The sequence below is a fragment of the Oncorhynchus tshawytscha genome, linkage group LG08 (genome assembly GCF_018296145.1).
Source record: "Oncorhynchus tshawytscha isolate Ot180627B linkage group LG08, Otsh_v2.0, whole genome shotgun sequence".
In the NCBI taxonomy this organism is placed as follows: Eukaryota; Metazoa; Chordata; class Actinopteri; order Salmoniformes; family Salmonidae; genus Oncorhynchus; species Oncorhynchus tshawytscha.
The window spans coordinates 30,297,824-30,324,977 of NC_056436.1; the positions used below are offsets into that span (position 1 = coordinate 30,297,824).

Consider the following 27,154-nt stretch of genomic DNA (forward strand, 5'->3'; position numbering starts at 1 on the left):
TGATCCATCGGCCAGTATCTTGGACCACTATACCCATTTTGCCAATTGGACTTGGACCCCTCTGCTACTTGGAACCCTACTAATTCCACGACTGGTCTATCGACATCACCGTATGAGGAGGCAAAAACAGACTTTCCCCCATCGCGACGTACATCTAAGGCCCTTATGCTGGCTTGCTAGCCCCGGCCTGCTAACTGCTAGCTTGCTATCCCTGGCTAACTGTCTGAATCGCCATGTCCCCAGCCAGCCCAACCACTCACTGGACCCATATGATCATTTGGCTACGCATGCCTCTCCCTAATATCAACATGCCTTGTCCATTACTGTCCTGGTTAGTAATTATTGTCTTATTTCACTGTAGAGCCTCTAGCCCTGCTCAATATACCTTAACCAACCATGTTGTTCCACCTCCCGCATATGCTATGACATCACCTGGTTTAAACGTCTCTAGAGACTATATCTCTCTCAATGCCTAGGTTTACCTCCAATGTACTCTCTTCCTACCATACCTTTGTCTGTACATTATGCCTTGAATCTATGCTATCGTGCCCAGAAACCTGTTCCCTTTACTGTCTGTTCCAAACGTGCTAGACGGCCAGTTCTTATAGCCTTTAGCCGTACCCTTATCCTACTTCTCCTCTGTTCCTCTGGTGATGTAGAGGTTAATCCAGGACCTGCAGTGCCTAGCTACACTCCTACTCCCCAGGTGCTCTCATTTGTTGACTTCTGTAACCGTAAAAGCCTTGGTTTCGTGCATGTTAACATTAGAAGCCTACTCCATAAGTTTGCTTTATTCACTGCTTGACCACATTCTGCAATCCCGGATGTCTTAGCCGTGTCTGAATCCTGGCTTAGGAAGACCACCAAAACCCCTGAAATTTCCATTCCTAACTATAACATTTTCTGCCAAGATAGAATTGCGAAAGGGGGCGGTGTTCCAATCTACTGCAGAGATGGCCTGCAGAGTTCTGTCTTACTATCCAGGTCTGTACCAAAACGATTCAAGCTTCTACTTCTAAAAATTCACCTTTCCAGAAACAAGTCTCACCATTTCCGCTTGCTATAGACCACCCTCTGCCCCCAGCGGTGCCCTGGACACCATATGTGAATTGATTGCCCCCCATCTATCTTCAGAGCTCGTGCTGCTAGGTGAGCTAAACTGGGACATGCTTAACACCCCGGCCATCCTACAATCTAAGCTTGATGCCCTCGATCTCACATAAATGAGCTATGAACCTACCAAGTACAACCCCAAATCCGTAAACACGGGCACCCTCAGAGATATCATCTAACTCACCCTCCAAATACACCTCTGCTGTTTTCAACCAAGATCTCAGCGATCACTGCCTCATTGCATGCATCCGTAATGAACCTGCGGTCAAACAACCACCCCTCATCACTGTCAAACGCTCCCTAAAACACTTCAGCAAACAGGCCTTTCTAATCGACGTGGCCGGCGTATCCTGGAATGACATTGACCTCATCCCGTCAGTAGAGGATGCCTGGTTATTCGTTACAAGTGCCTTCCTTACCATCTTAAATAAGCATGCTCCGTTAAAAAAAATGAGAACTAGGAATAGATATAGCCCTTGGTTCACTCCAGACCTGTCTGCCCTTGACCAGCACAAAAACATCCTGTGGCGTTCTGCATTAGCATCAAATATCCCCTGTGATATGCAACTTTTCAGGGACGTTAGGAACCAATATACACAGGCAGTTAGCTTTCCTACGGCTAGCTTTTTCAAACAGAAATTTGCATCCTGTAGTACAATCTCAAAAATGTTCTGGGACACTGTAAAGTTCATGGAGAGTAAGAGCACCTCCTCCCAGCTGCCCACTGCACTGAGGCTAGGAAACACTGTCACTACCGATAAATCCACAATAATTGAGAATTATGAGAATTACGGCTGACCATGCTTTCCACCTGGCTATCCCTACCCCGATCAACAGCCCTGCGCTCCCCACAGCAACTCGCCCAAACCTCCCCCACTTCTCCTTCACCCAAATCCAGATAGCTGATGTTCTGAAAGAGCTGTAAAATCTGGACCCCTACAAATCAGCCGGGCTAGACAATCTGGACCCTCTCTTTCTAAAATTATCCACCGAAATTATTTCATCCCCTATTACTAGCCTGTTCAACCTCTCTTTCGTATCGTCTAAGATTCCCATAGATTGGAAAGCTGCCGCGGTCATCCCCCTCTTCAAAAGGGGAGACACTCTAGACCCAAACTGCTACAGACCTACATCTATTCTACCCTGCCTTTCTAAGGTCTTTGAAAGCCAAGTTAACAAACAGATCACCGACCATTTCGAATCTCACCGTACCTTCTCCGCTATGCAATCTGGATTCAGAGCTGGTCATGGGTGCAGCTCAGCCACACTCAAGGTCCTAAACGATATCATAACCGCCATCGATAAGAGACAATACTGTGCAGCCGTATTCATCGACCTGGCTAAGGCTTTCAACTCTGTCAATCACAACATTCTTATTGGCAGACTCAACAGTCTTGGTTTCTCAAATGATTGCCTTGCTTGGTTCACCAACTACTTCTCCGATATAGTTCAGTATGTCAAATCGGAGGGCCTGTTGTCCGGACCTCTGGCAGTCTCTATGGGGGTGCCACAGGGTTCAATTCTCGGGCCGACTCTCTTCTCTGTATACATCAGTGATGTCGCTCTCGCTGCTGGTGATTCTTTGATCCACCTCTACGCAGACGACACCATTCTGTATACCTCTGGCCCTTTGTTGGACACTGTGTTAACTAACCTCCAGATGAGCTTCAATGCCATACAACTCTCCTTCCATGACCTCCAACTGCTCTTAAATGCAAGTAAACCTAAATGCATGCTCTTCAACCGATCGCTGCCCGCACCTGCCCTCCCGTCCAATATCACTAATCTGGACGGTTCTGACTTAGAATATGTGGACAACTACAAATACCTAGGTGTCTGGTTAGACTTTAAACTGTCCTTCTAGACTCACATTAAACATCTCCAATCCAAAATTAAGTCCAGAATCGGCTTCCTATTTCGCAACAAAGCATCCTTCACTCATGCTGCCAAACATACCTTCATAAAACTGACCATCCTGCCGATCCTCGACTTCGGCAATGTAATTTACAAAATAGTCTCCAACACTTTACTCAACAAATTGGATGCAGTCTATCACAGTGCCATCCGTTTTGTCACCAAAGCCCTCGCTTCATTCTCGTCGCCAAACCCACTGGCTCCAGGTCATCTGCAAGTCTCTGCTAGGTAAATCCCCGCCTTATCTCAGCTCACTGGTCACCATAGCAGCATCCACCCATAGCAAGCGCTCCAGCAGGTATATCTCACTGGTCACCCCCAAAGCCAATTCTTCCTTTGGCCGCCTCTCCTTCCAGTTCTCTGCTGCCAATGACTGGAACGAACTCCAAAAATATCTGAAGCTGGAGACTCTTACCTCCCTCACTAGCTTTAAGCACCAGCTGTCAGAGCAGCTCACAGATCACTGCACCTGTACATAGCTCATCTGTAAATAGCCTATCCAATATACCTCATCCCCATACTGTATTTATTTGTTTATCTTGTTCCTTTGCACCCCAGTATCTCAACTTGCACATTCATCTTCTGCACATCCTACCATTCCAGTGTTTATTTGCTGTATTGTAATTCATTTTCCACCATAGCCTATTTATCACCTTACCTCTCTTATCCTACCTCATTTGCACATGCTGTATATAGACTTTTTCTACTGTATTATTGACTGTATCTTTGTTTATTCCATGTGTAACTCTGTGTTGTTGTATGTGTCAAACTGCTTTGCTTTATCTTGGCCAGGTCGCAGTTGCAAATGAGTACTTGTTCTCAACTAGGCTACCTGGTTAAATAAAGGTAAAATAAAAAAATAAACAAATGTACACCATTTAAGACGGCCAAACTCTATTCACAACAGTAATCAGTTGGTAAGAGACAGACATTCAGTAAATACTAGGAATATATTGTCCACCATCTGTGTTATCCAGACAGAAAAGATAAATATGCTAAATAACATTTAGATTAGAGCAATAAAGAAATTGCATAATTTATCTGAAAAAGCAGAAATCTTTCGATATATAAATTCAAACAATACTTTAGAACCATTTAAATATAATACATTTGAAGGTTGTGCGGGACTACGCTAGATGAAGTAATCAATCTATCTTTTCAGACTGTATTTATCTGGTCAATATGTTAGTGAGTTATGTCTGTTTGTAACAGTGTGTTATGTGAAAATGTGATCATATTATAAATTGTATTTTAATGTTTAAGGACTCTTGGAAGATTAGTCCAAATGAGGACTATAAGAGATCATAATAAAATAAAATCTAACTGTGCGCACCAGTGGCGGTCGGTGCCGTTTAAGATGAGGGAGGACGGGACGATTTTTTTTTTTTTTTACGAGCCTGGCCTTATTTCTGTTACAGCATATTGGATGACTGTTATTCATATTCCATTTACCCAGCTTAATGTAACATCAATAGATTTAGACTACTACATGATACTAGAATTTTCCCTACACCCATCGTGAGATTGCTACAACCTAGCCTCCAAATTAAAGTTTACAATGTAGGTGCACAGCTCGAAAGAAATTTGAGTAATCAAGGTGACTGACAGTGACATATTCAATACTGCCTTGCACACTTTTGCCTGCATCTAGCTGATCTAGGTGGTAATCATTAGTCCAACAGTTGCAAACAAGTTTCTATTGGACAAATTCAGGTATGTTTTTCCCCGTCCCGTTTGCTTCCGTTTAAGAAACGTTTTTCAACAAAATCGGTGGAATGAATACACCCCTTATTCTAAAATGGAATAAATGTTTTTTTTTTTCTTTCATCTATCTACACAGAATATCCCATAATAACAAAGCAACATTTTTTATTTTTTTTCTTCCAAAAAACTAGATACGAAAATATCACATTTACATAAGTATTCAGACACTTTACTCAGTACTTTGTTGAAACACCTTTTGGCAGCGATTACAGCCTGACGTCTTCTTGGGTATGACGCTACAAGCTTGGCAGTCTTGTATTTGGAGAGTTTCTCCCATTTTTCTCTGCAGATTCTCTCAAGCTCTGTCAGGTTGGATGGGGAGCTTTGCTGCACATGTCTTGGCTGTGGCTGGGCCACTCAAGGACATTCAGAGACTTGTCCCGAAGCCACTTCTGCATTGTCTTGGTTGTGTGCTTAGGGTCGTTGTCTTGTTGGAAGGTGAACCGTCACCCCAGTCTGAGGTCCTGAGTGCTCTGGAGCAGGTTTTCATCAAGGATCTCTCTGTACTTTGCTCCATTCATCTTTCCCTCAATACTGACTAGTCTCCCAGTCCCTGCCTCTGAAAAACATCCCCACAGCATGATGCTACCACCACCATGCTTCACCGTAGGGATGGTGCCAGGTTTCCTCCAGACATGACGCTTGACATTCAGGCCAAAGAGTTCTATCTTGGTTTCATGAGACTAGGTGAATCTTGTTTCTTACGGTCTGAGAGTCCTTTTAGGGGCCTTTTGGCAAACTCCAAGCCGGCTCTCATGTGCCTTTTACTGAGGAGTGGCTTCCATCTGGCCACTCTTCCATCAAGGCCTGATTGGTAGAGTGCTGCAGAGATAGTTGTCATTCTGGAAGGTTCTCTCATCTTCACAGAGGAACTCTGGAGCTCTGTCAGAGGGACCATTGGATTCTTGGTCACCTCCCTCATCAAGGCCCTTCTCCACCAATTGCTCAGTTTGGCTGGGCGGACAACTCTAGAAAGAGTCTTGGTGGTTCCAAACTTCTTCCATTTAAGAATGATGGAGGCAACAGTGTTCTTGGGGATCTTCAATGCTGCAGAAATGTTTTGGTATTCTTCCCCAGATCTGTGCCTGAACACAATCCTATCTCGGAGCTCTACGGGCAATTCCTTCAACCTCACGGCTTGGTTTTTGCTCTGCCATGCACTGTCAACTGTGGGACCTTTTTATATATATACAGGTGTGTGCCTTTCTAAATCCTGTCCAATCAATTGAATTTATCACAGGTGTAAAAACATCTCAAGGATGATCAATGGAAACAGGATGCACCTGAGCTCAATTTCGAGTCTCATAGCAAAGAGTCTGAATACTGATGTAAGTAAGATATTTCTGTTTTTCGCTTTTTTATACATTTGCAAACATTTCTTAACCTGTTTTCGCTTTGTCATTATGGGGTATTGTATGAAATTGATGAGGATTTGTTTTATTTAATTCGTTTTAGAATAAGGCTGTAACATAACAACATGTGGATAAAGGGAAGGGGTCTGAATTCTTTCCCGAATTAACTGTATAAACAGCAGGATCACTTTGCTCTTTGTGTATATAACTCTTTCTCGCATTGACGCTCTCTCCTCCTCTCATCTATTCCCTTAATATGTGGACATCAGTGCACAATATAATAGCTGTCTGTGACCAGGCAACAAAAAAAAACATTCAAAGGAAAACTTTCATAGCAAAACCGCTAACTGCTACACACAGCCTACATTGTTGTCACCATACTGATGTCATAGTCAACATAACTACTATAACTAACACGTTAGTAAACCCGCTACAATCATGCAGTTTAGTAATCAGTTTCCCACTTACACCGGCAGGCCCTGGTGGCAATAAATTGATAAAACCGAAAGCTTACCTTGACTTGGAAGAGTTCCAGTGTTGGATAGCCATAGCCAGTTAGCTAACAGCATCATTTCTTGTAGATACATTTGCACAAAGTCAAGGATTTTGTAGGCGTATAGTCAGGTGATTATGATTAAACAATTATGCCAAACCAGTGCTAGTGATCATCAATTCAATATGTAGGTTGGAACACAATCATTAACTGAAACAGAAACAGCTGTGCAGGAGGAATACAATTTCGTGAGGAACAGCCAGACTCAGCTAACAAGGTGAGGTTACTGAAGACAGTTTACTTAAAAAAAAAAAGTAATACACCATGACAAGACTGAGCACAGCAACAAGACACAAGGTATACTGCATCAGCAAGGTCTCTCCCAGGCAGAAATTTCAAGGCAGACAGGGGTTTTCAGATGTGCTGTCCAAGCTTTTGAAGAAGCACAAAGAAACGGGTAACGTTGAGGACCGTAGACGCAATGGTCGGCCAAAGAAACTTACTGCAGCAGATGAATGACACATCATGCTTACTTCCCTTTGCAATCGGAAGATATCCAGCAGTGCCATCAGCTCAGAATTGGCAGAAAACAGTGGGACCCTGGTGCACCCATCTACTGTCCGGAGAAGTCTGGTCAGAAGTGGCCTTCATGGATGATGTTCAGTGGCAAAGCAAGGGAAATAACTCTCTCGAGGGCAGTCTATATGAGTTTATGGAAGAGATAGTTGCTTTTCTCCTTGATTGCCACCACAAGAAAGAAAACCCATATCTAGCAAAAATGCATGATAAGGAGTTTGTATCAGATGTGTGTTTTTTAGTGACATCTTCAATCAATTCAGTGGACTTAATTTGGGACAACAGGGGAGGGATAAAACAGTTGTTGACATGATTGAAAAATTGACTTTTTTAAAAATAAATGTGCTCTTTTCTCCTTGAGACCAAACAAAACGCTCAATTTCTATACACTTCGCAACTATATTCAGTCATCATCAGTACAGATCACTCCCATGATGTCAGAGTTTTTAGGTAACTGAAAGCTAACTTTCCAACAAGATTTTATGAGTTTGTGTCCCCACTGAGTGGGGCGGGGGGCATTTGTTATAGGGACCTGTTCTTTACTGATGTGGGGGAGAGAGACTTCTCCGCAAAAGCTAGTCAACTGAGATATGCCATGCCTAAAACGTTTTCAATGTAAAAAATAATAATATTGTCAGAGAAAAGAACTACATGATATAGAACAGAATATCATGCTGGTCAACTGAGATACATTTTTGAAAAAAGATGAAGTTACGTATGTAAAACAGACATTTAATAAAAATGTATTAATGTGATGCAGATCAACTGTGTTATAAGTACAAATGTGTTCCATTATTTAAACAATTTGATGCACTGAATTAAGCTAATCTTAAAGAATTTAAAATGAACTTTTAACAATATGCCATGCATAAAAGGTTTCTATGTTTAAAAAAAAAAAAAAAAGTTAGTTATTGTTCAATTCAAAATTGATTCAATATATTTTTCTCAGGTGATTTTTTTCCATTTTTTTTTCCATTTTGGCATATTTATTGAAAATGAAATACAGTGATGTACTGAGCCGTACGCACTACCCTCTGTAGTGCCATGAGGTCGGATGCCGAGCAGTTGCTATAGGCGGGAGTTGATGCAACATGCTCTCGATGGTGCAGCTGTAGAACTTTGAGGATCTGGTGACCCATGCCAAATCTTTTCAGTCTCCTGAGGGGGAAAAGGTGTTGTCATGCCCTCTTCACGACTGTCTTGGTGGGTTTGGACCATGATAGTTTGTTGGTGATGTGGACATCAAGGAGACTTGGCAATACACTGCCAGGTCTCTGACATCCTTATAGGCTGTCTCATCGTTGTCGGTGACTAGGCCTACCACTGTTGTGTCGTCAGCAAAGTTAATTATGGTGTTGGAGTCATGCTTCGCCACACAGTCGTGGGTGAACAGGGAGTACAGTAGGGGACTAAGCACACACCCCTATGGGGTCCCAGTGTTGAGGATCAGCGTGGCAGATGTGTTGTTGCCTACCCTTACCACCTGGGGGCGGCCTGTCAGGAAGACCAGGATCCAGTTGCAGAAGGAGTTCTTTAGTCCCAGGGTCCTTAGCTTAGTGATGAGCTTTGTGGGCACTATGGTATTGAACACTGAGCTGTAGTGAATGAACAGCATTTTCACATAGGTGTTCCTTTTGTCCAGGTGGGAAAGGGCAGTGTGGAGTGCGATTGAGATTGTGTCATCTGTGGATCTGTTGGAGTTGGTCTAAGGTTTCCGGGATGATGGTGTTGATATGAGTCATGACCAGCCTTTCAAAGCACTTCAAGGCTACTGACGTGAGTGCTACGGGGCAGTAGTCATTTAGGCAGGTTACCTTCGCTTCCTTGGGCACAGTGACTACGGTGGTCTGCTTGAAACATGTAGGTATTGCAGACTCGGTCAGGGAGAGGTTGAAAATGTCAGTGAAGACACTTGCCAGTTGGTCCGCGCATGATCTGAGTACACGGCCTGGTAATCCTTCTGGCCCCACGGCCTTGTGAATGTTGACCTGTTTAAAGGTCTTGCTCACATCGGCTACAGAGAGTGTGATCACACAGTCATCCAGAACAGCTGGTGCTCTCGTGCATGCTTGTCTCGAAGCGAACAAAAAAGGCATTTAGCTCATCTGGTAGGCTTGCTTCACTGGGTAGCTCTAGGCTGGGTTTCCCTTTGTAGACCATAATAGTTTGCAAGCCTTGCCACATCTGATGAGGGTCAGAGCCGGTTTAGTAGGATTCAATCTTAGTCCTGTATTGACGCTTTGCCTGTTTGATGGTTCGTCTGAGGTATAGCGACATTTCTTGTAAGCGTCCGGATTAGTGTCCCGCTCCTTGAAAGCAGCAGCTCTAGCCTTTAGCTCGGTGCGGATGTTGCCTGCAATCCATGGCTTCTGGTTGGGATATGTACACACAGTAACTGTGGGGACGATGTCATCAATGCACTTATTGATGAAGCCGGCGACTGAGGGGGTATACTCCTCAATGCCATTGGTTGAATCCCGGAACAAATTCAGTCTGTGCTAGCAAAACAGTCTTGTAGCATACCATCCGCCTCATCTGACCACTTTCGTATTGAGCGAGTTACGGGTACTTCCTGGTTTAGTTTTTGCTTGAAAGCAGGAATCAGGAGGAAAGAATTATGGTCAGATTTGCCAAATGGTGGGCGAGGGAGAGCTTTATATGCATCTCTGTGTGTGGAGCAAAGGTGGTCTAGATGTTTTTTTCTCTGGTTGCACATGTGAAATGCTGGTAGAAATGGATAAAACGGATTTAAGTTTGCCTGCATTAAAGTCCCCGGCCACTAGGATCGCCGCTTCTAGATGAGCATTTTCTTGTTTGCTTGTGGCCTTGTACAGCTCGTTGAGTGCAGTCTTAGTGCCAGCATCGGTTTGTGGTGGTAAATGGATGGCTTCGAATAATATAGATTAAAACTCTCTTGGTAGATAGTGTATTCTACAGCTTATCATGAGGTACTCTACCTCAGGCGAGTGATACCTCAAGACTTCTTTAATATTCAACATTTCGCACCAGCTGTTATTGACAAATAGAAGCACACACCCACCTACCTCTCGTCTTACCAGACGTAGCTGTTCTGTTTTGCCGATGCACGGAAAACCCAGACAACTGTATATTATCCGTGTCGTCATTCAGCCACGACTCGTTTAAACATAAGATATTACAGTTTTTAATTTCCAGTTGGTAGGATAGTCTCGAACAGAGATCATCAAGTTTATTTTCCAATGATTGCACGTTCGCCAATAGAACGGATGGTAGAGGCGGGTTACTCACTCGCCGAAGAATTCTCACAAGGCACCCCGTATTTCTGTATTTTCTTCACACGAATGATAGGTATTTAAGCCTGGTCTCGAGAAGCAGTATATCCTTCGCGTCAGACTCATTAAGTAAAAAATCTTTGTCCAGTTTGAGGTGAGTAATCACTGTTCTGATATCCAGAAGATATTTTCTGTTATAAGATATGGTAGCAGCAACATTATGTACAAATAAGTTACAAACAATAGGAGAAAAAAAATTGCAGTCGGTTAGGAGCCCGTAAAACTACAGCCATCCCCTCCGGTGCCATTACTCCAGTGACTTGTTGCAAGCAGGATGGATTTTAAATATATATTTTATTCTGTACAGGCTTCCTTTTCACTCAATTAGGTTAGTATTGTGGAGTAACACCAATGTTGTTGATCCATCCTCAGTTGTATCCTATCCACAGCCATTAAACTCTAACTGTTTTAAAGTCATCATTGGCCTTATGGTGAAATCCCTGAGCGGTTTCCTTTCTCACCGGCACCTGAGTTAGGAAGGACACCTGTGTAACGGTCGTCGTATGAAGAAGGTGTGGACCAAAGCGCAGCGTGGTACGTGTTCATGATGTTTTATTTACTGAACACTGAAATACAAAATAACAATGTGAATAAACGAAAGAACCGAAACAGTCCTGTAAGGTGCAGAAAACACTAAACAGAAAATAACTACCCACAAATCATAGTGGGAAAACAGGCTACCTAAGTATGGTTCTCAATCAGAGACAACGATCGACAGCTGCCTCTGATTGGGAACCATACCAGGTCAAACACAGAAATACAAGACCTAGAACAAAAACATAGAGTGCCCACCCCAACTCACACCCTGACCAAACTAAAACAGAGACATAAAAAAGGAACTAAGGTCAGGACGTGACAACCTGTCTCTTTGTAGTGACTGGGTGTATTGATACACCATACAAAGTGTAATTAATAACTTCACCATGCTCAAAGGGATATTCAATGTCTTTTTTATTTTAACCCATCTACCTATCTATAGGTGCCCTTCTTAGGGAGGAATTGGAAAACCTCCCTGGTCTTTGTTGTTGAATCTGTGTTTGAAATTAACTGCTCGACTGAGGGACCTTACAGATAATTGGGGTAGAGAGATGAGGTAGTCATTCAAAAATCACAAACACTATTATTGCACACAGATTTGTGATTTGCTAAATGCTAATTGAGTGTATGTAAACTTCTGACCCACTGGGAATGTGATGAAAGAAATAAAAGAAATCTCTCTGTAATGGTTTTCCTCCTCCTCGTCTGAAGAGGAGAAGCGAGAAGGATCGGAGGACCAAGATGCGGCGTAGTAAGTTTTCATGATGTTTAATTTTAAAGACAAACTGAACACTAAAATACCCCCACTAAAATACCCCCACTAAATTTTTTATACCGGTTTTGGGAATAGTAATCCCATGTAGAAAATGTCTGCCCTCCTATAAATAACCTTTTTCATATCTGGCCCCTGTAAGAATATAGTTGAATGGCTCTGAACTATAAGGTGTTTTTTTTTTTATCTCCTAGCTGTGCCATTTAGGAACTAGAGCAAGCACATTTGTTTGGTTTGGAGCACAACCCTGCCTCCCCGCCATCAGACAATTATTGTAGTTTAAGCAATTCAAAAATGGCTAATTTTAAAATCGAAATCTGGGTCCGTTGGGCATCATTTGAAAGCTTGTTCTATTGCCAAAATAACTAGCTAAGTTATAAAATATGATCTTACAGTGTTAGGCTTTCAAAAGTAAATTCAGAGAAACATATCGTTATTTTGTTACACATAGAAAGGAGTCATGATTCAGGTGCGTGCATTCACAATAGGCAAACAGGCTCATTCTGTTCAGAACAACCCAGGGTATGATGCCATGTCATCTATTAACTGTACATCAAACATAGTGGTCAGAAACATTGACACTGTATATGGCATGAGTTTTATGATATGCACATTTGGACTCATGGTTGTTTGGCTTGCTTGCAGGACATCAAAGCGGTATTTATTATAATACTCAACGTCGCATCTTTCAAAATACATCGAGTCCTCTTATTTACAGCATTTCCCTCACTCAGACAACAAAACATTTGCAAAAGTTGTCCAATTAGTGGGAGGGATGAGGGAAACTTATTGTTGCTTGCTTTGCTCAAGTTCTGAACAGCTGACAGTCAAAACCCATACAGCGCTGTGGAGCGTAGTGCCTGAGCTCTGACGTCATGTATAGCATGTTACTGTACAGCCACTGTATTCCAATTTAGGCGCTTATCAGTGCCCAAATCTGCCATTCAACCCTTATGAGGGTACAAGTGTACAGGGCTACAGTGAGTTATGTTGCAACTGAAAATAGTCAAACTGATCATTCAAATGATTTAATTTGACTTAATCATATAAACACTTAATAAATGAGAGATGGAATCTCTTGCTCAGGTTAGACATATCTTAATCAGACACACGCTAAGTTGTCTTTCCACTGTGTAGAAATGCTGTTGAATGGATAAAATATGTGCCCTGCTGTGGACTCCATAGTGTATATATTGATAGCTCTAACCTTAATTACAGTACATTCAATAGAAATCCCACAGGATACCCATGTAGCCTATGTGGCTATTATAAGTGTTAAAAAGTCAATGGTATTTCAAGCCTAAATGTATGTCTCGTCTTCTGACGATAGTTGTGATTTCTTGAAAGTAGGACAGAATAAGCTGTCTTTTCCAAATTAATGGTCTGTCTTTCCCAACGATTTTTGAGAAAACATTTTTTAGAAACATGTAGTTAGTGGTGTGAATAAGGTAGTAAAACTAGACTTTAATTTGTATTTTGCCTTGTTGGGTCGGCGTGTTTCTCACTCAAGTGCATGAGAGCAACCTGATCCCACAGTGGTAGTCCATTGTGAGTGAGTCTGAAGGGCTCTAATAACAACCACTTAAGAGACATCACATGGAGGTTGTCATCGTTTCCCTCAGGCACAGGGAAACTACAGGGCATTTATAGGTGAAGCCACACACGTTCTACATGCCATGTGTTAAAAGAGGGCCTTTCTTTGTTCAAATCTAAAATTGATCGAATAATCTCATAGTGCTTGATGATTTCGTGGACAGAAACGTGGATATCAATAGAATTGTGATGGACACTTATTCTGTTAAGTTTACTACTTATGGAAGTTGTTATGAGGTCTTATATCAGACATAAATGTACAAAATGAGTGTAATGCGTTGTTACTGAGCTCTCAACTCTGAACTCAACTTGTATATGAAATCATAAATGTGTCATAACAATTATTCACTTTTTTTGTTGTTGTTGCAAAGAACAGGCCTCTCCCATAACCTACAATGTCACAATGAGCGAATCATATTTCCATCAATTTGACATTATTAGATCATAAATAGTGCTGCATGTCAAGCTGACCAGAGGATATGGAGACTTTAACCACATATCACTGTTTATACACACAAAAAGAACCCTGTGGTTGGCTACATCCTCTTAGAACCAACCATTATTTTACTTAGTTAGGTCTTAAATGTGCACTCATTTATTTTAGGGGTTGGATTGTGACCTTACTACAGGTCATCTATTGGTCACTCAAAGCAGGTAAGAAAGGGCTCTCCAGGACGCCCTTTGGAACCTAAGTACAAGTGTATTTTCTGAAATATTTGGTACAACCCATTGCTGTGAATCACCTTAATTTTAATTTACAATAAAGCACCGTAATGTAAACATTATAAACATATGTGATCTATGGATTTCTGGGGTAGATATCTGTGTCTCTATGGAGTCTAGACCTCATGATGATGCCTGCTCAGAGTTTCTCTCCTCTGTAGCCAAGACCTACCTAGACCTATGGTCTACCCATGAAACAGATCCCATGGTCATGACAAGTTCTCGAGGCCTTCTCATTCATCAGCTCTGGATAGTCCTCCAGGCATGATTCATCCATTTCCTCCTGACCCATTTTCAACATTTGCTTTGGATGTAGCATACTGCAGTCTGTGTCCCCAGCTTACAAGTCCATGCCATAAAAATGAGATTTATGTTGGACCCCATGAGAAGTGGAATGGGGTTATTCAGTTTCCTCAGCTCTTACGACGGGTTGGTTTCAACTCTCCTATGTCTCAGATTTTTTCCCATAAATCTAAAACATAGTACAGAAATCTGCCATTGGGATTCATAGCATTGTATTGTATTGATGACAGAGCATCATTACAGTGAAGTTCTACAGACAGACTAATTAGACTTTAGGATGATGGCATTTTTATACAATGTAGTTAGTTATTGGTTTAAGTAGAAGTCTTTTGATGGCTGTTTCTTCTGTGACCGTTTCAACTCTGCCTTATGGAAGTCCCCTCTGCTTTTATGGTCAAGTGAATGTCTCCTTCTACATGTGTGATGATTAGTGGTGCGTTCCCCATGAGAACATTACTGTCTGTTGTGTGTCTGTCAGGATCTGGAGGCTGGCTGGGACAGGTTGCCAGGAGAGAAGGTCCTGCAGGATATAAGGGAGAAGAGAGGGCAGGAGAGGCGTCTCCAAGAGATCCAGCTGCAGCTAGAGCTGCTGGGCCAGGGCCAAGAAATGACTGTGAGTTCAAAGCAGCCACACACGCACACCACAGCGCGCACACACACACACACACACACACACACACATTTATATACAATCACTAATACACACATATGATCAAAGTGGACCATTGACTCCACAGTGGGAATTCCACATGCACAGATATGCATGCACACGCACTGACACAATTCATATAGTTTGTAGGGGAATTGAAAAGAGCCTTATCACTGCTGACAAAAATGTCACAGGGCATTGGGCAATTAACCTCAGATTATGCATTACATTAAGCAAGTCATTATTTTATTGCACTGTGCCTAGAATTATAGGTAGCTGCCAAAATAAAGGAAACACTTGAGCCAATGAGGGATACCACACAGGTGTGGCTCGTGAGCAATTAAAACATCCCATCATGCTTAGGGTCATGTATAAAAATGCCCAGTTTCCCAATATTTTGGCTACCATGGCTAGAAGAGATCTCAGCGACTATGAAAGAGGGGTCTCAAAGGAGCATATGGGCCTTGCCACGCCCCCCTTTCGGAAAAGCTGACCACGACTCCATTTTGTTGATCCCTGCCTACAGACAGAAACTAAAACAAGAAGCTCCCACGCTGAGGTCTGTCCAACGCTGGTCCGACCAAGCTGACTCCACACTCCAAGACTGCTTCCATCACGTGGACTGGGAGATGTTTCGTATTGCGTCAGACAACAACATTGACGAATACGCTGATTCGGTGTGCGAGTTCATTAGAACGTGCGTTGAAGATGTCGTTCCCATAGCAACGATTAAAACATTCCCTAACCAGAAACCTTGGATTGATGGCAGCATTCGTGTGAAACTGAAGGCACGAACCACTGCTTTTAATCAGGGCAAGGTGTCTGGTAACATGACTGAATACAAACAGTGCAGCTATTCCCTCCGCAAGGCTATCAAACAAGCTAAGCGCCAGTACAGAGACAAAGTAGAATCTCAATTCAACGGCTCAGACACAAGAGGCATGTGGCAGGGTCTACAGTCAATCACGGACTACAGGAAGAAACCCAGCCCAGTCACGGACCAGGATGTCTTGCTCCCAGGCAGACTAAATAACTTTTTGCCCGCTTTGAGGACAATACAGTGCCACTGACACGGCCTGCAACGAAAACATGCGGTCTCTCCTTCACTGCAGCCGAAGTGAGTAAGACATTTAAACGTGTTAACCCTCGCAAGGCTGCAGGCCCAGACGGCATCCCCAGCCGCGCCCTCAGAGCATGTGCAGACCAGCTGGCCGGTGTGTTTACGGACATATTCAATCAATCCCTATACCAGTCTGCTGTTCCCACATGCTTCAAGAGGGCCACCATTGTTCCTGTTCCCAAGAAAGCTAAGGTAACTGAGCTAAACGACTACCGCCGTGTAGCACTCACATCCGTCATCATGAAGTGCTTTGAGAGACTAGTCAAGGACCATATCACCTCCACCCTACCTGACACCCTTGACCCACTCCAATTTGCTTACCGCCCAAATAGGTCCACAGACGATGCAATCTCAACCACACTGCACACTGCCCTAACCCATCTGGACAAGAGGAATACCTATGTGAGAATGCTGTTCATCGACTACAGCTCGGCATTCAACAGCAGAGTACCCTCCAAGCTCGTCATCAAGCTCGAGACCCTGGGTCTCGACCCCGCCCTGTGCAACTGGGTTCTGGACTTCCTGACGGGCCGCCCCCAGGTGATGAGGGTAGGCAACAACATCTCCTCCCCGCTGATCCTCAACACTGGGGCCCCACAAGGGTGCGTTCTGAGCCCTCTCCTGTACTCCCTGTTCACCCACGACTGCGTGGCCATGCACGCCTCCAACTCAATCATCAAGTTTGCGGACGACACAACAGTGGTAGGCTTGATTACCAAGAACGACGAGACGGCCTACAGGGAGGAGGTGAGGGCCCTCGGAGTGTGGTGTCAGGAAAATAACCTCACACTCAACGTCAACAAAACTAAGGAGATGATTGTGGACTTCAGGAAACAGCAGAGGGAACACCCCCATCCACATCGATGGAACAGTAGTGGAGAGGGTAGCAAGTTTTAAGTTCCTCGGCATACACATCACAGACAAACTGAATTGGTCCACTCACACAGACAGCATCGTGAGGAAGGCGCAGCAGCGCCTCTTCAACCTCAGGAGGCTGAAGAAATTCGGCTTGTCACCAAAAGCACTCATAAACTTCTACAGATGCACAATCGAGAGCATCCTGGCGGGCTGTATCACCGCCTGGTATGGCAACTGCACCGCCCTCAACCGTAAGGCTTTCCAGAGGGTAGTGAGGTCTGCACAACGCATCACCGGGGGCAAACTACCTGCCCTCCAGGACACCTACACCACCCGATGCTCCAGGAAGGCCATAAAGATCATCAAGGACATCAACCACCCGAGCCACTGCCTGTTCACCCCGCTGTCATCCAGAAGGCGAGGTCAGTACAGGTGCATCAAAGCTGGGACCGAGAGACTGAAAAACAGCTTCTATCTCAAGGCCATCATACTGTTAAACAGCCACCACTAACATTGAGTGGCTACTGCCAACACACTGTCAATGACACTGACTCTACTCCAGCCACTTTAATAATGGGAATTGATGGGAAATGATGTAAATATATCACTAGCCACTTTAAACAATGCTACCTTATATAATGTTACTTACCCTACATTATTCATCTCATATGCATACGTAGATACTGTACTCTATATCATCGACTGCATCCTTATGTAATACATGTATCACTAGCCACTTTAACTATGCCACTTGGTTTACATACTCATCTCATATGTATATACTGTACTCGATATCATCTACTGTATCTTGCCTATGCTGCTCTGTACCATCACTCATTCATATATCCTTATGTACATATTCTTTATCCCCTTACACTGTGTATAAGACAGTAGTTTTTTTGGAATTGTTAGTTAGATTACTTGTTCGTTATTACTGCATTGTCGGAACTAGAAGCACAAGCATTTCGCTACACTCGCATTAACATCTGCTAACCATGTGTATGTGACAAATAAAATTTGATTTGATTTGATTTGGTTTAAAGGGTGTGTCAGTCACCAGATTTCAAACCAATTGAACACTTATGTGAGATTCTGGAGCGCCGCCTGAGAAAGCGGTTTCCACCACCATCAACAAAACACTAAATTATGGAATTGTTTGTGGAATAATGGTGTCGCAGCCCACCAATAGAGTTCCAGACACTTGTAGAATCTATTCCAAGGTGCATTGAAGCTGTCCTGGAGGCTTGTGGTGCCCAACACCCTATTAAGACCCTTTATGTTGGTGTTTCCTTTATTTTGTCAGTTACCTGTAAATCCAATGACTTTATTTTTAATGCTGTATCACTTTTTATTTCTTTAATGGCCTTATTTATGAATTCTGAACACATTTTACTCTTCATTTGGGAACTCGTTAATTCCATTGATTGTCTGTGCCCAAGGTTCCTTTTTAGTGTTCAATATCTCACTGCAATTCTTCCCTCAAATTCTATTCCCCAATGTCCCCTGGAAACAATTGAGCATGGCCTCGTTCTGGGAGTCTGTAGAGTTACAATCACAACTGGCAAAAATTCTGGTTTCTGGGGACAAAAACACATGAACTCAGGAATGTACCTGCAACAAAGGGTGATGGATTTGTTTCCTCCATCCACTGACATTTGTGACTTTAATTTATTGTGTAGCAAAAGAGGGCATCAACCGTCGATGTGGCAGCTCTTTACAACCCCACACAATATGGCCTTCTGGGGTACCTGCCTCATCCCCATTTGGTAGTATGGATGTTTTTTTGTAGGTGTTACCTTCGGAGTCTATGAAATATGCCTTGATCTCATTTGGGGCTACCACTTTACCAACTGGTTGTACACTTTGCCATGGTGAACCACAACTCAACTTATCCATGCTTAATTAAAGCATCAGTAGACACTATTATGCAAAAAAATTAAAGTTCCAATGCAGCCATTTTTATCTCAATATCAAATCATTTCTGGGTAACAATTAAGTACCTTGCTGTGATTGTTTTCAATTAAAATTGCAAAAAATAGCTTCATACCAAAGGGCAACTAGGAAATAACACATATAGAATCATGTACTAACCAACAAAGTGTAGAATCAAATCAAATATATTTTATATCTGAGATTCTTCAAAGTAGTCATCCTTTGCCTTGATGACAGCTTTTCACACTCTTGGTATTCTCTCAACCAGCCTCATGAGGTAGTCACCTGGAATGCAATTCAGTTAACAGGTGTAAATGTATTAAGGAAAGTAATTCCACAATTCAGTTGAGCCAATCGGTTGTGTTGTGACAAGGTAGGGTTGGTATACAGAAGGTAGCCCTATTTGGTAAAAGGCAAAGTCTTTGGCAAGAACAGCTCAAATAAACAAAGAGAAACGACAGTCCATCATTACTTTAAACCCTGAAGGTCAATACGGAAAATTTCAGTGCAATGCGGAATATTTCAATACGGAAAATTTCAAGTGCAGTCGCAAAAACCATCAAGTGCTATGATGAAACTGTCTCTCATGAGGACCGCCACAGGAAAGGAAGACTCAGAGTTACCTCTGCTGCAGAGGATAAGTTCATTAGAGTTAACTGCACCTCAGATTGCAGCCCAAATAAATACTTCAAAGTTCAAGTAACAGACACATCTCAACATCAACTGTTCAGAGGAGACTACGTGAATCAGGCCTTCATGGTCGAATTGCTACAAAGAAACCATTACTAAAGGACACCAATTAGAAGAAGAGACTTGCTTGGGCCAAAAAACACGAGCAATGGACATTAGACTGGTGGAAATCTGTCCTTTGGTCTGATGAGTCCAAATTTGAGATGTTTGCTTCCAACAAGTTGTGTCTTTGTGAGACGCAGAGTAGGTGAACGGATGACCTCCACATGTGTGGTTCCCACCATGAAGCATGGAGGAGGAGCTGTGATGGTGTGGGGGTGCTTTGCTGGTGACACTGTCTGTGATTTATTTATAATTCAAGACACACTTAACCAGCATGGCTACCACAGCATCCCATCTGGTTTGTGTTTAGTGGGACTGTTATTTGTTTTTCAACAGGACAATGACCCAAAACACACCCCAGGTTGTGTAAGGACTATTTGACCAAGAAGGAGAGTGATGCACTGCTGCATCAGATGACCCGGCCTCCACAATCACCCAATCTCAACCCAATTGAGATGGTTTGGGATGAGTTGGACCGCAGAGTGAAGGGAAAGCACCAAAGAAGTGCTCAGCATATGTGGAAACTCCTTCAAGACTGTTGGAAAAGCATTCCAGGTGACTACCTCATGAAGCTGGTTGAGAGAATGCCATGAGTGTGCAAAGCTGTCATCAAGGCAAAGGGTGACTACTTTGAAGAATCTCAAATCTAAAATATATTTTGATTTAGCACTTTTTGGGTTACTACATGATTCTATATATGTTGTTTCTTAGTTGTAATGTCTTCACTATTATTCTACAACGTAGAACATAGTAAAAATACAGAAAACCCTGGAATGACTGGTACTGTATATATAACACAGGAAAATCACTTTTTGACTACAGTGGGCCTCTAAGTTAACCACACTCTAAATTATATTATAAGATAAAAAGTCTGTTTTAGCCTCATTTGTGCAGAGCAAATTGGATTTTATGTTAGCTAATTAAGGCCAAATCATCTGGAGGATACTATCATTATGAAAACCACCACCTAAACAACAACATGATTCTGTTCTCAGACTAGATTTATGTGTTCTACATCTAGATTTACCCCTAAACTAATCAGAACCCACTCATTTAGGTGTTGTAAGAGTATGGTTCTAGAGTTTGATTGTATTGGTCAGAAATGGAAACAAGTGTATAGGGAGACTAGGTTCACAGCATTGACATGGTGAGTTTGCTTGGTCCAAACTCAGCTGAGTGCTTCATGTTGATGTTCCTGCAGCCTGGTTACAGCTCTTTTGGTACCAGCCAATTGTGTCTGTCCTTAGGTCTTTATTTTGCCATCCATTCTGCAAAGTTATTGCCCTGGTTAATGTGCCAGGAACAAGCCTGTAAAGAGAGGCAACACAAGCTTAATCTAGGGTACTAGGGACCCTGTAAAAACTGGGATAAATCAAAAACATAATTCTGCATATGCTGCAATGAACTGGAAAATATCTCCCTTCCAGATCAATAGATCCTAAATAAATAGCTTATAACTACCTGGAGCAGTAGCAGTGGCTTCTCTCCCAAGACTTTGTAGAGGTAGGAAAAGAGGTATGCTCTCTCATATTGTTTAGTCTTGAGTCTCTGGAATTCCGCACTTTTTGGAGAGGAGGAAAATCTTAAAAGCTTTGGTGAACTAAATTGTTGATGTAACTCACAGATTAATGACCAGAGACGACCTGTGTCCCATCACATTTGATGGATTTCATTGTGGTTGACAGAATTTTAAGTGATTCAGTCTTATCTGTATGGATCATGGAAAAACACATTCACCCATTTTACTCCAATACAGTGCTATCTATGTATAGGTAACTGCCAAAATAAAGGAAACGCCAACAAAAAGTGTCTTAATGGGGTGTTGGGCCAGAACATCATGCACATTGGCATAGATTCTACAAGTGTCTAGAACTTTTTTGGATGGATGCAAGCAATACCATTCTTACTCCCATAACTGTTAAATTGGGTTGAGATCTGATGACTGAGACAGGCATATGGTTTACATCGTTTTTATGCTCATAAAACTATTTAATGACTACTCATGCCCTGTGGATGGGGCATTGCCATCCTTTCGGGGCATAGCCATGTTAGCCAAAATAATGGCCAAACTAATGCCCTGCCCAGCATTTATATAGATAACCCTAAGCATGATAGGATGTTAATTGCTGATTTAACTCAGGAACCACACCTGTGTGGATGCACCTGCTTTCAATATACATTGTATTGCTCATTTACTCAAGTGTTTCCATTATTTTGGCATTTACTTGTATATGTCATATTCTTGCTTCCTACATTTCTCTGGAATCAGATCTGAGGATTGCTTTATTGGCGTCAGTGAAGCTTCCCTGTTCCAAATTCTCCTGACCCCCCCAACTCCTCTCTCATCGAAGTCTTTAATTTCTCCCACCTTCTGTTCCCAATCTTGCTGGAATGCCTCTGTATCATGTTGATATACATGAACCTTTAAATATCGTCTCATTCATTTATTATGACTATCTATTTGGTCCATTGTGGGATGATCCCCCCCTTCTGAGTTTCTCAGTAACAAAACTATAAAAAGTATTCTTGTTGAGACGTGATAACCCTGCTCTTCAGCTGTCTGCAACAGGGCAAGGTAAAATGTTATTCCCACACCCTCTTCTGGCTCTGTCCCAATATCAACAGTATGAGGAAGCACAATCACAGAATTTACAGTAAGACAGGATACATCCAATGGGGCACTCCTCATTTTATCACTAATACATCATTAATACTGTCATTAGCCATTGTCTCAGATTTTATAAATGACAATCCAAAGGCCATGTTTATACACACACTTACACTTTTGACAAAACATATTAGATGTTAGATCTCTGTGAAGTATTGTTGTAGTTGATATATTTTTCACACAGTAGTTGTTGACAGACTAGTACAGGCTCAGACTGTGCTGATTAGAAAATAAGCCTGGCGTATGTGGAATGTGTTTGCTCTGGGCAGGTGGAGGTATGAGGGAAGGGAGTAGCTAGAGGCTATGGCTCTGACACATCGTGGGTGGAAGGCTGGCTCTGCTGTCAGAGACCTGTTATGCTCAGTATTCAGGTGGTGTATATGGGCTCTTTGTTCTGACAATCTGGTAGTTTCATAACAGTTTTCCACATAAGAGCGGTCAAGCTTTCCAGAAAGGCCTGTTTTTCTGTGTCTGTGGGGAGGAAAGCACAGGAATGTGAATGACGGGTGCTGCTGCACACTGCACTGCTACACACCCTGGATGAGTATAAAAAATGATTATATGTGTATATATATAAACTCAGCAACAAAAGAAACGTCAACTGCATTTATTTTCAGCAAACTTAACATGTGTAAATATTTGTATGAACATAAAAAGATTCAACAACTGAGACACAAACTGAACAAGCTCCACAGACATGTGACTAACAGAAATGGAAAATGTGTCCCTGAAGAAAGGGGGGGTCAAAATCAAAAGTAACAGTCAGTATCTGGTGTGGCCACCAGCTGCATTAAGTAATGCAGTGCATCTCCTCCTCATGGACTGCACCAGATTTGCCAGTTCTTGCTGTGAGATGTTACCCCAGTCTTCCACCAAGGTACCTGCAAGTTCCCGGACATTTCTGGGGGGAATGGCCCTAGCCCTCACCCTCCGATCCAACAGGTCCCAGACGTGCTCAATGGTATTGAGATCCAGGCTCTTCACTGGCCATGGCAGAACACTGACGTTCCTGTCTTGCAGGAAATCACGCACAGAACGAGCAGTATGGCTGGTGGTATTGTCATGATGGAGGGTCATGCCAGGTTGAGCCTGCAGGAAGGGTACCACATGAGGGAGGAGGATGTCTTCCCTTTAACGCACAGTGTTGAGATTGCCTGCAATGACAACAAGCTCAGTCCGATGATGCTGTGACACCCCACCCCAGACCATGACGGACCCTCCACCTCCAAATCGGTCCCTCTCCAGAGTACAGGACTCGGTGTAATACTCATTCCTTCGACGATAAACGTGAATCCAAGCATCAGGCTAAACCGCGACTTGTCAGTGAAGAGCACTTTTTGCCAGTCCTGTCTGGTCCAGCGACGGTGGGTTTGTGCCCATAGGCGACGCTGTTGCCGGTGATGTCTGGTGAGGACCTGCCTTACAACAGGCCAACAAGCCCTCAGTCCAGCCTCTATCAGCCTATTGCGGACAGTCTGAACACTGATGGAGGGATTGTGCTTTCCTGGTGTAACTCGGGCAGTTGTTGTTACCATCCTGTACCTGTCCCGCAGGTGTGATGTTCTGATGTACCGATCCTGTGCAGGTGTTGTTACATGTGGTCTGCCACTGTGAGGACGATCACCTGTCCGTCCTGTCTCCCTGCAGCGCTGTCTTAGGCGTCTCACAGTACGGACATTGCAATTTATTGCCCTGGCCACATCTGCAGTCCTCATGCATCCTTGCAGCATGCCTAAGGAACATTCACGCAGATGAGCAGGGACCCTGGACATCTTTCTTTTGGTGTTTTTCAGAGTCAGTAGAAAGGCCTCTTTAGTGTCCTAAGTCTTCATAACTGTGACCTTAATTGCCTAATTGCCTAAGTTGTTTGTGTCTTAACGATCGTTCCACAGGTGCATGTTCATTAATTGTTTATGGTTCATTGAACAAGCATGGGAAACAGTGTTTTAAATCCTTTACAATGAAGATCTGTGAAGTTATTGGGATTTTTACGAATTATCTTTGATAGACAGGATCCAGAAAATATATATAATTCTGTTGATGTGCCCTTGAGCAAGGCACTTAATCCTAATTGCTCCTGTAAGTTGCTCTGGATAGGAGTGTTTGCTAAATTACTAAAATGTAGGAGGGGAGGATTCTCCCTGAATCTAATTCTGAATTACTCAGAGTGGGTTTGTTTTGGGCTCTGGCCAAGTGGCCACTGCCTACCACTGGGCGAGACATCTAATGAAAGATTTAATGGAGCACTTTACCATTTAGCAGAAATTAAACATATTTCCATAAAGACTCTCCTGCCGGATGTGAATAAGGCTTACTCACCCTTGTATTCACACCCAAAATACTACAGTTCTATAGTTCTACAGTCCTTCTGGTCATTATGTATACCTGTAGGTGTAAACCCACTTGAAGCATTTCACTACACTCGCAATAACATCTGCTAACCATGTGTATGTGACCAATAAAATTTGATTTGATATTTACCCGAGTCAGGTCAAAGTGCAACTGTCATAATCTCACTAAACGAGCCATCCCTCAGCAGCCCTCTACTGATGAAGACCAGAAGGGGGCTCCCTGTTGTATCTTATCTGTTGGACTTACAGGAGCAAGTAGGGTTAAGTGCCTTGCTCAAGGGCACATCAACAGATTTTTTTCACCTAGTTCATTTGGCGATTCAAATGCCTTCCACAGACCCCCCCAACCACACACACACACGCACCCTGCTGCTACTCTCTGTTATTGTCTATGCATAGCCACTTTAATAACCCTATCCTCATGTACATAGTTACCTCAATTACCTCGACACCGGTGCCCCGCACTTCGACAGATTATTTACTGCTGCTCTTTATCTCTTACTTTATTATTTGTATTTTTAACATTTTTAGGGATTTTCATAAAACTGCATTGTTGGTTAAGGGCTTGTAAGTAAGTATTTCACTGTTGTATTCGGCGCATGTGACAATTTTTTTGTTGATTTGATTCAAACCAGTTGACCTTTCGTATACTGGCCCAACGCTATCTGCTAGGATATCCCAGACCTAACCTTATCCCCAGGCTAAGTTGCCCTTAGTGGGAGTGACCATATAATTATATGGGAGGGAACTTATTAAGTAAAGTATTTGTCCTAATTTAATTTTAACGAGTCACACATCCCTTTATTAGAGTAGAATTGGCCACAGGTTACTTTGGCTGAAGTAAAAAGTGGAGGTTTGTGACTGAAGCCTGTGCTTGTAACTTGAGCAATCCAAAATGTGGGAAGCTACCACCGAACCCTGCATGTACAGGATCTCAACAGTGAGCCCTCCAAGGTGATGTAGTCCAGGCTGGGATTGGGTGGGCTGGCCTGGGCTAGGTGAGGTTGGAGGTAGGGGGTGGCTGGAGAATTTGAGGGTGTTGATAGATGCAACTCTAGTGGGCCACATGTGTGAAGGGGAAGCTATGATCTGTTGACAGCTGACGTTGTTGTTTGTTTGAAAAACTTGAACGCAAGGAAGAATTTGACTTACCTGGATGGCGGATGACACATTGGTGGGTGCTTATATTTGTCCTGTTTGTCCAATGATCTTAGAGTTACAATGCTATACAATACAAGTACATGGGGATGACTGATTTTACAGTGTATCAACTGGCCTTGAAAGGTAGAGCTTTGATATGTCTTTCACTTTCTTTTATAGTGTGAGAAAAAGAGTTGCGGGTGGTATTTCACTGTGACAATGTTTAATGAGATAGAAATAGATATTATAATGCCTATATCATTAGGAGAGGCAGTCACTAATCATCTGAATCCAGGGTCTCCTCTTACCCGCAATTCAAATTCGACAATAAACAAACTTACCACTTCCCTAATTTACCCTGCAAGTGTAATATATGCATGGCCATGGTTCAGCTGGTGTTATATGGATTTTGTTATATGAATTCTGAAAGGTTTAGAATATTTGACTGTCTGAAATGAACCATATGGGTCTGTCTGGTGTGCATGTGGTGCAACCAGAGTGGGGAACATGGAGAGATGTCCGTCTCTCTGTCTGGCCCAGCCTCATTAGGATTCTGTAACAACCGCCAGGCATATGGCCTGGATCTATACACCATGTCTCATTCTAATCCTTCAGACCTCCAAGTCTTCCCTTCTCTAGAAAATAGTTGATCCTCGGCAGCATCACATTTATGTAGAAGTATTTTTGTTCTTTGTAGTTGATGTTTTTATAGCCCATACATTATCAGAATTTGGCCATTTCCTTTCCATAGTGTTACTTACAAATTGATCAGAAAGTTGTAATTCATGCTCTGTGTTCATTGTGCCATAGCCAGCTTCAGTCAGAAATGAGATCAAGGAATCTGGCACCTCTGCCTTATATTTCACATGTCCGTGTGGAGGTTGTATCGCTGTGAGGAAGCTGACCACAACGGGTCCGCAACTGCCAACTTCCTGACTGGCTCAGAGTTGGTCAAAAGCAAACATGTATTATTAACTTTTATTTATTCAGGGTAGCCCAATTGAGACCAGGGTCTTATTCCCAGTGGTGCCCTGAGTTCATTTTTTATTTTTTTACAAACAGGAAGAAACATCTGCATTACAAAAAAAACAAGAAGAGTACAAATAACCACAAGGCACAACCTCAACAAAATGTCAGCAAAGAAACCATTACAATCAATCAAAACAACTACAATCCTCACTGAGTTCATTCAA

The 27,154-nt window shown here is 42.7% G+C and overlaps 1 protein-coding gene across 1 annotated transcript in view; it reads left to right on the forward strand.

Moving 5' to 3' along the window:
• Positions 1–27,154, forward strand: part of fsip1 (fibrous sheath interacting protein 1) — a 62,814-nt gene that overhangs the window by 30,045 nt on the left and 5,615 nt on the right. Inside the window, exon 10 of the mRNA XM_024430703.2 lies at positions 14,930–15,064. Within this exon, the coding sequence (XP_024286471.1) occupies positions 14,930–15,064 (135 nt within the window). The remainder of the gene's footprint in view (positions 1–14,929; positions 15,065–27,154) is intronic.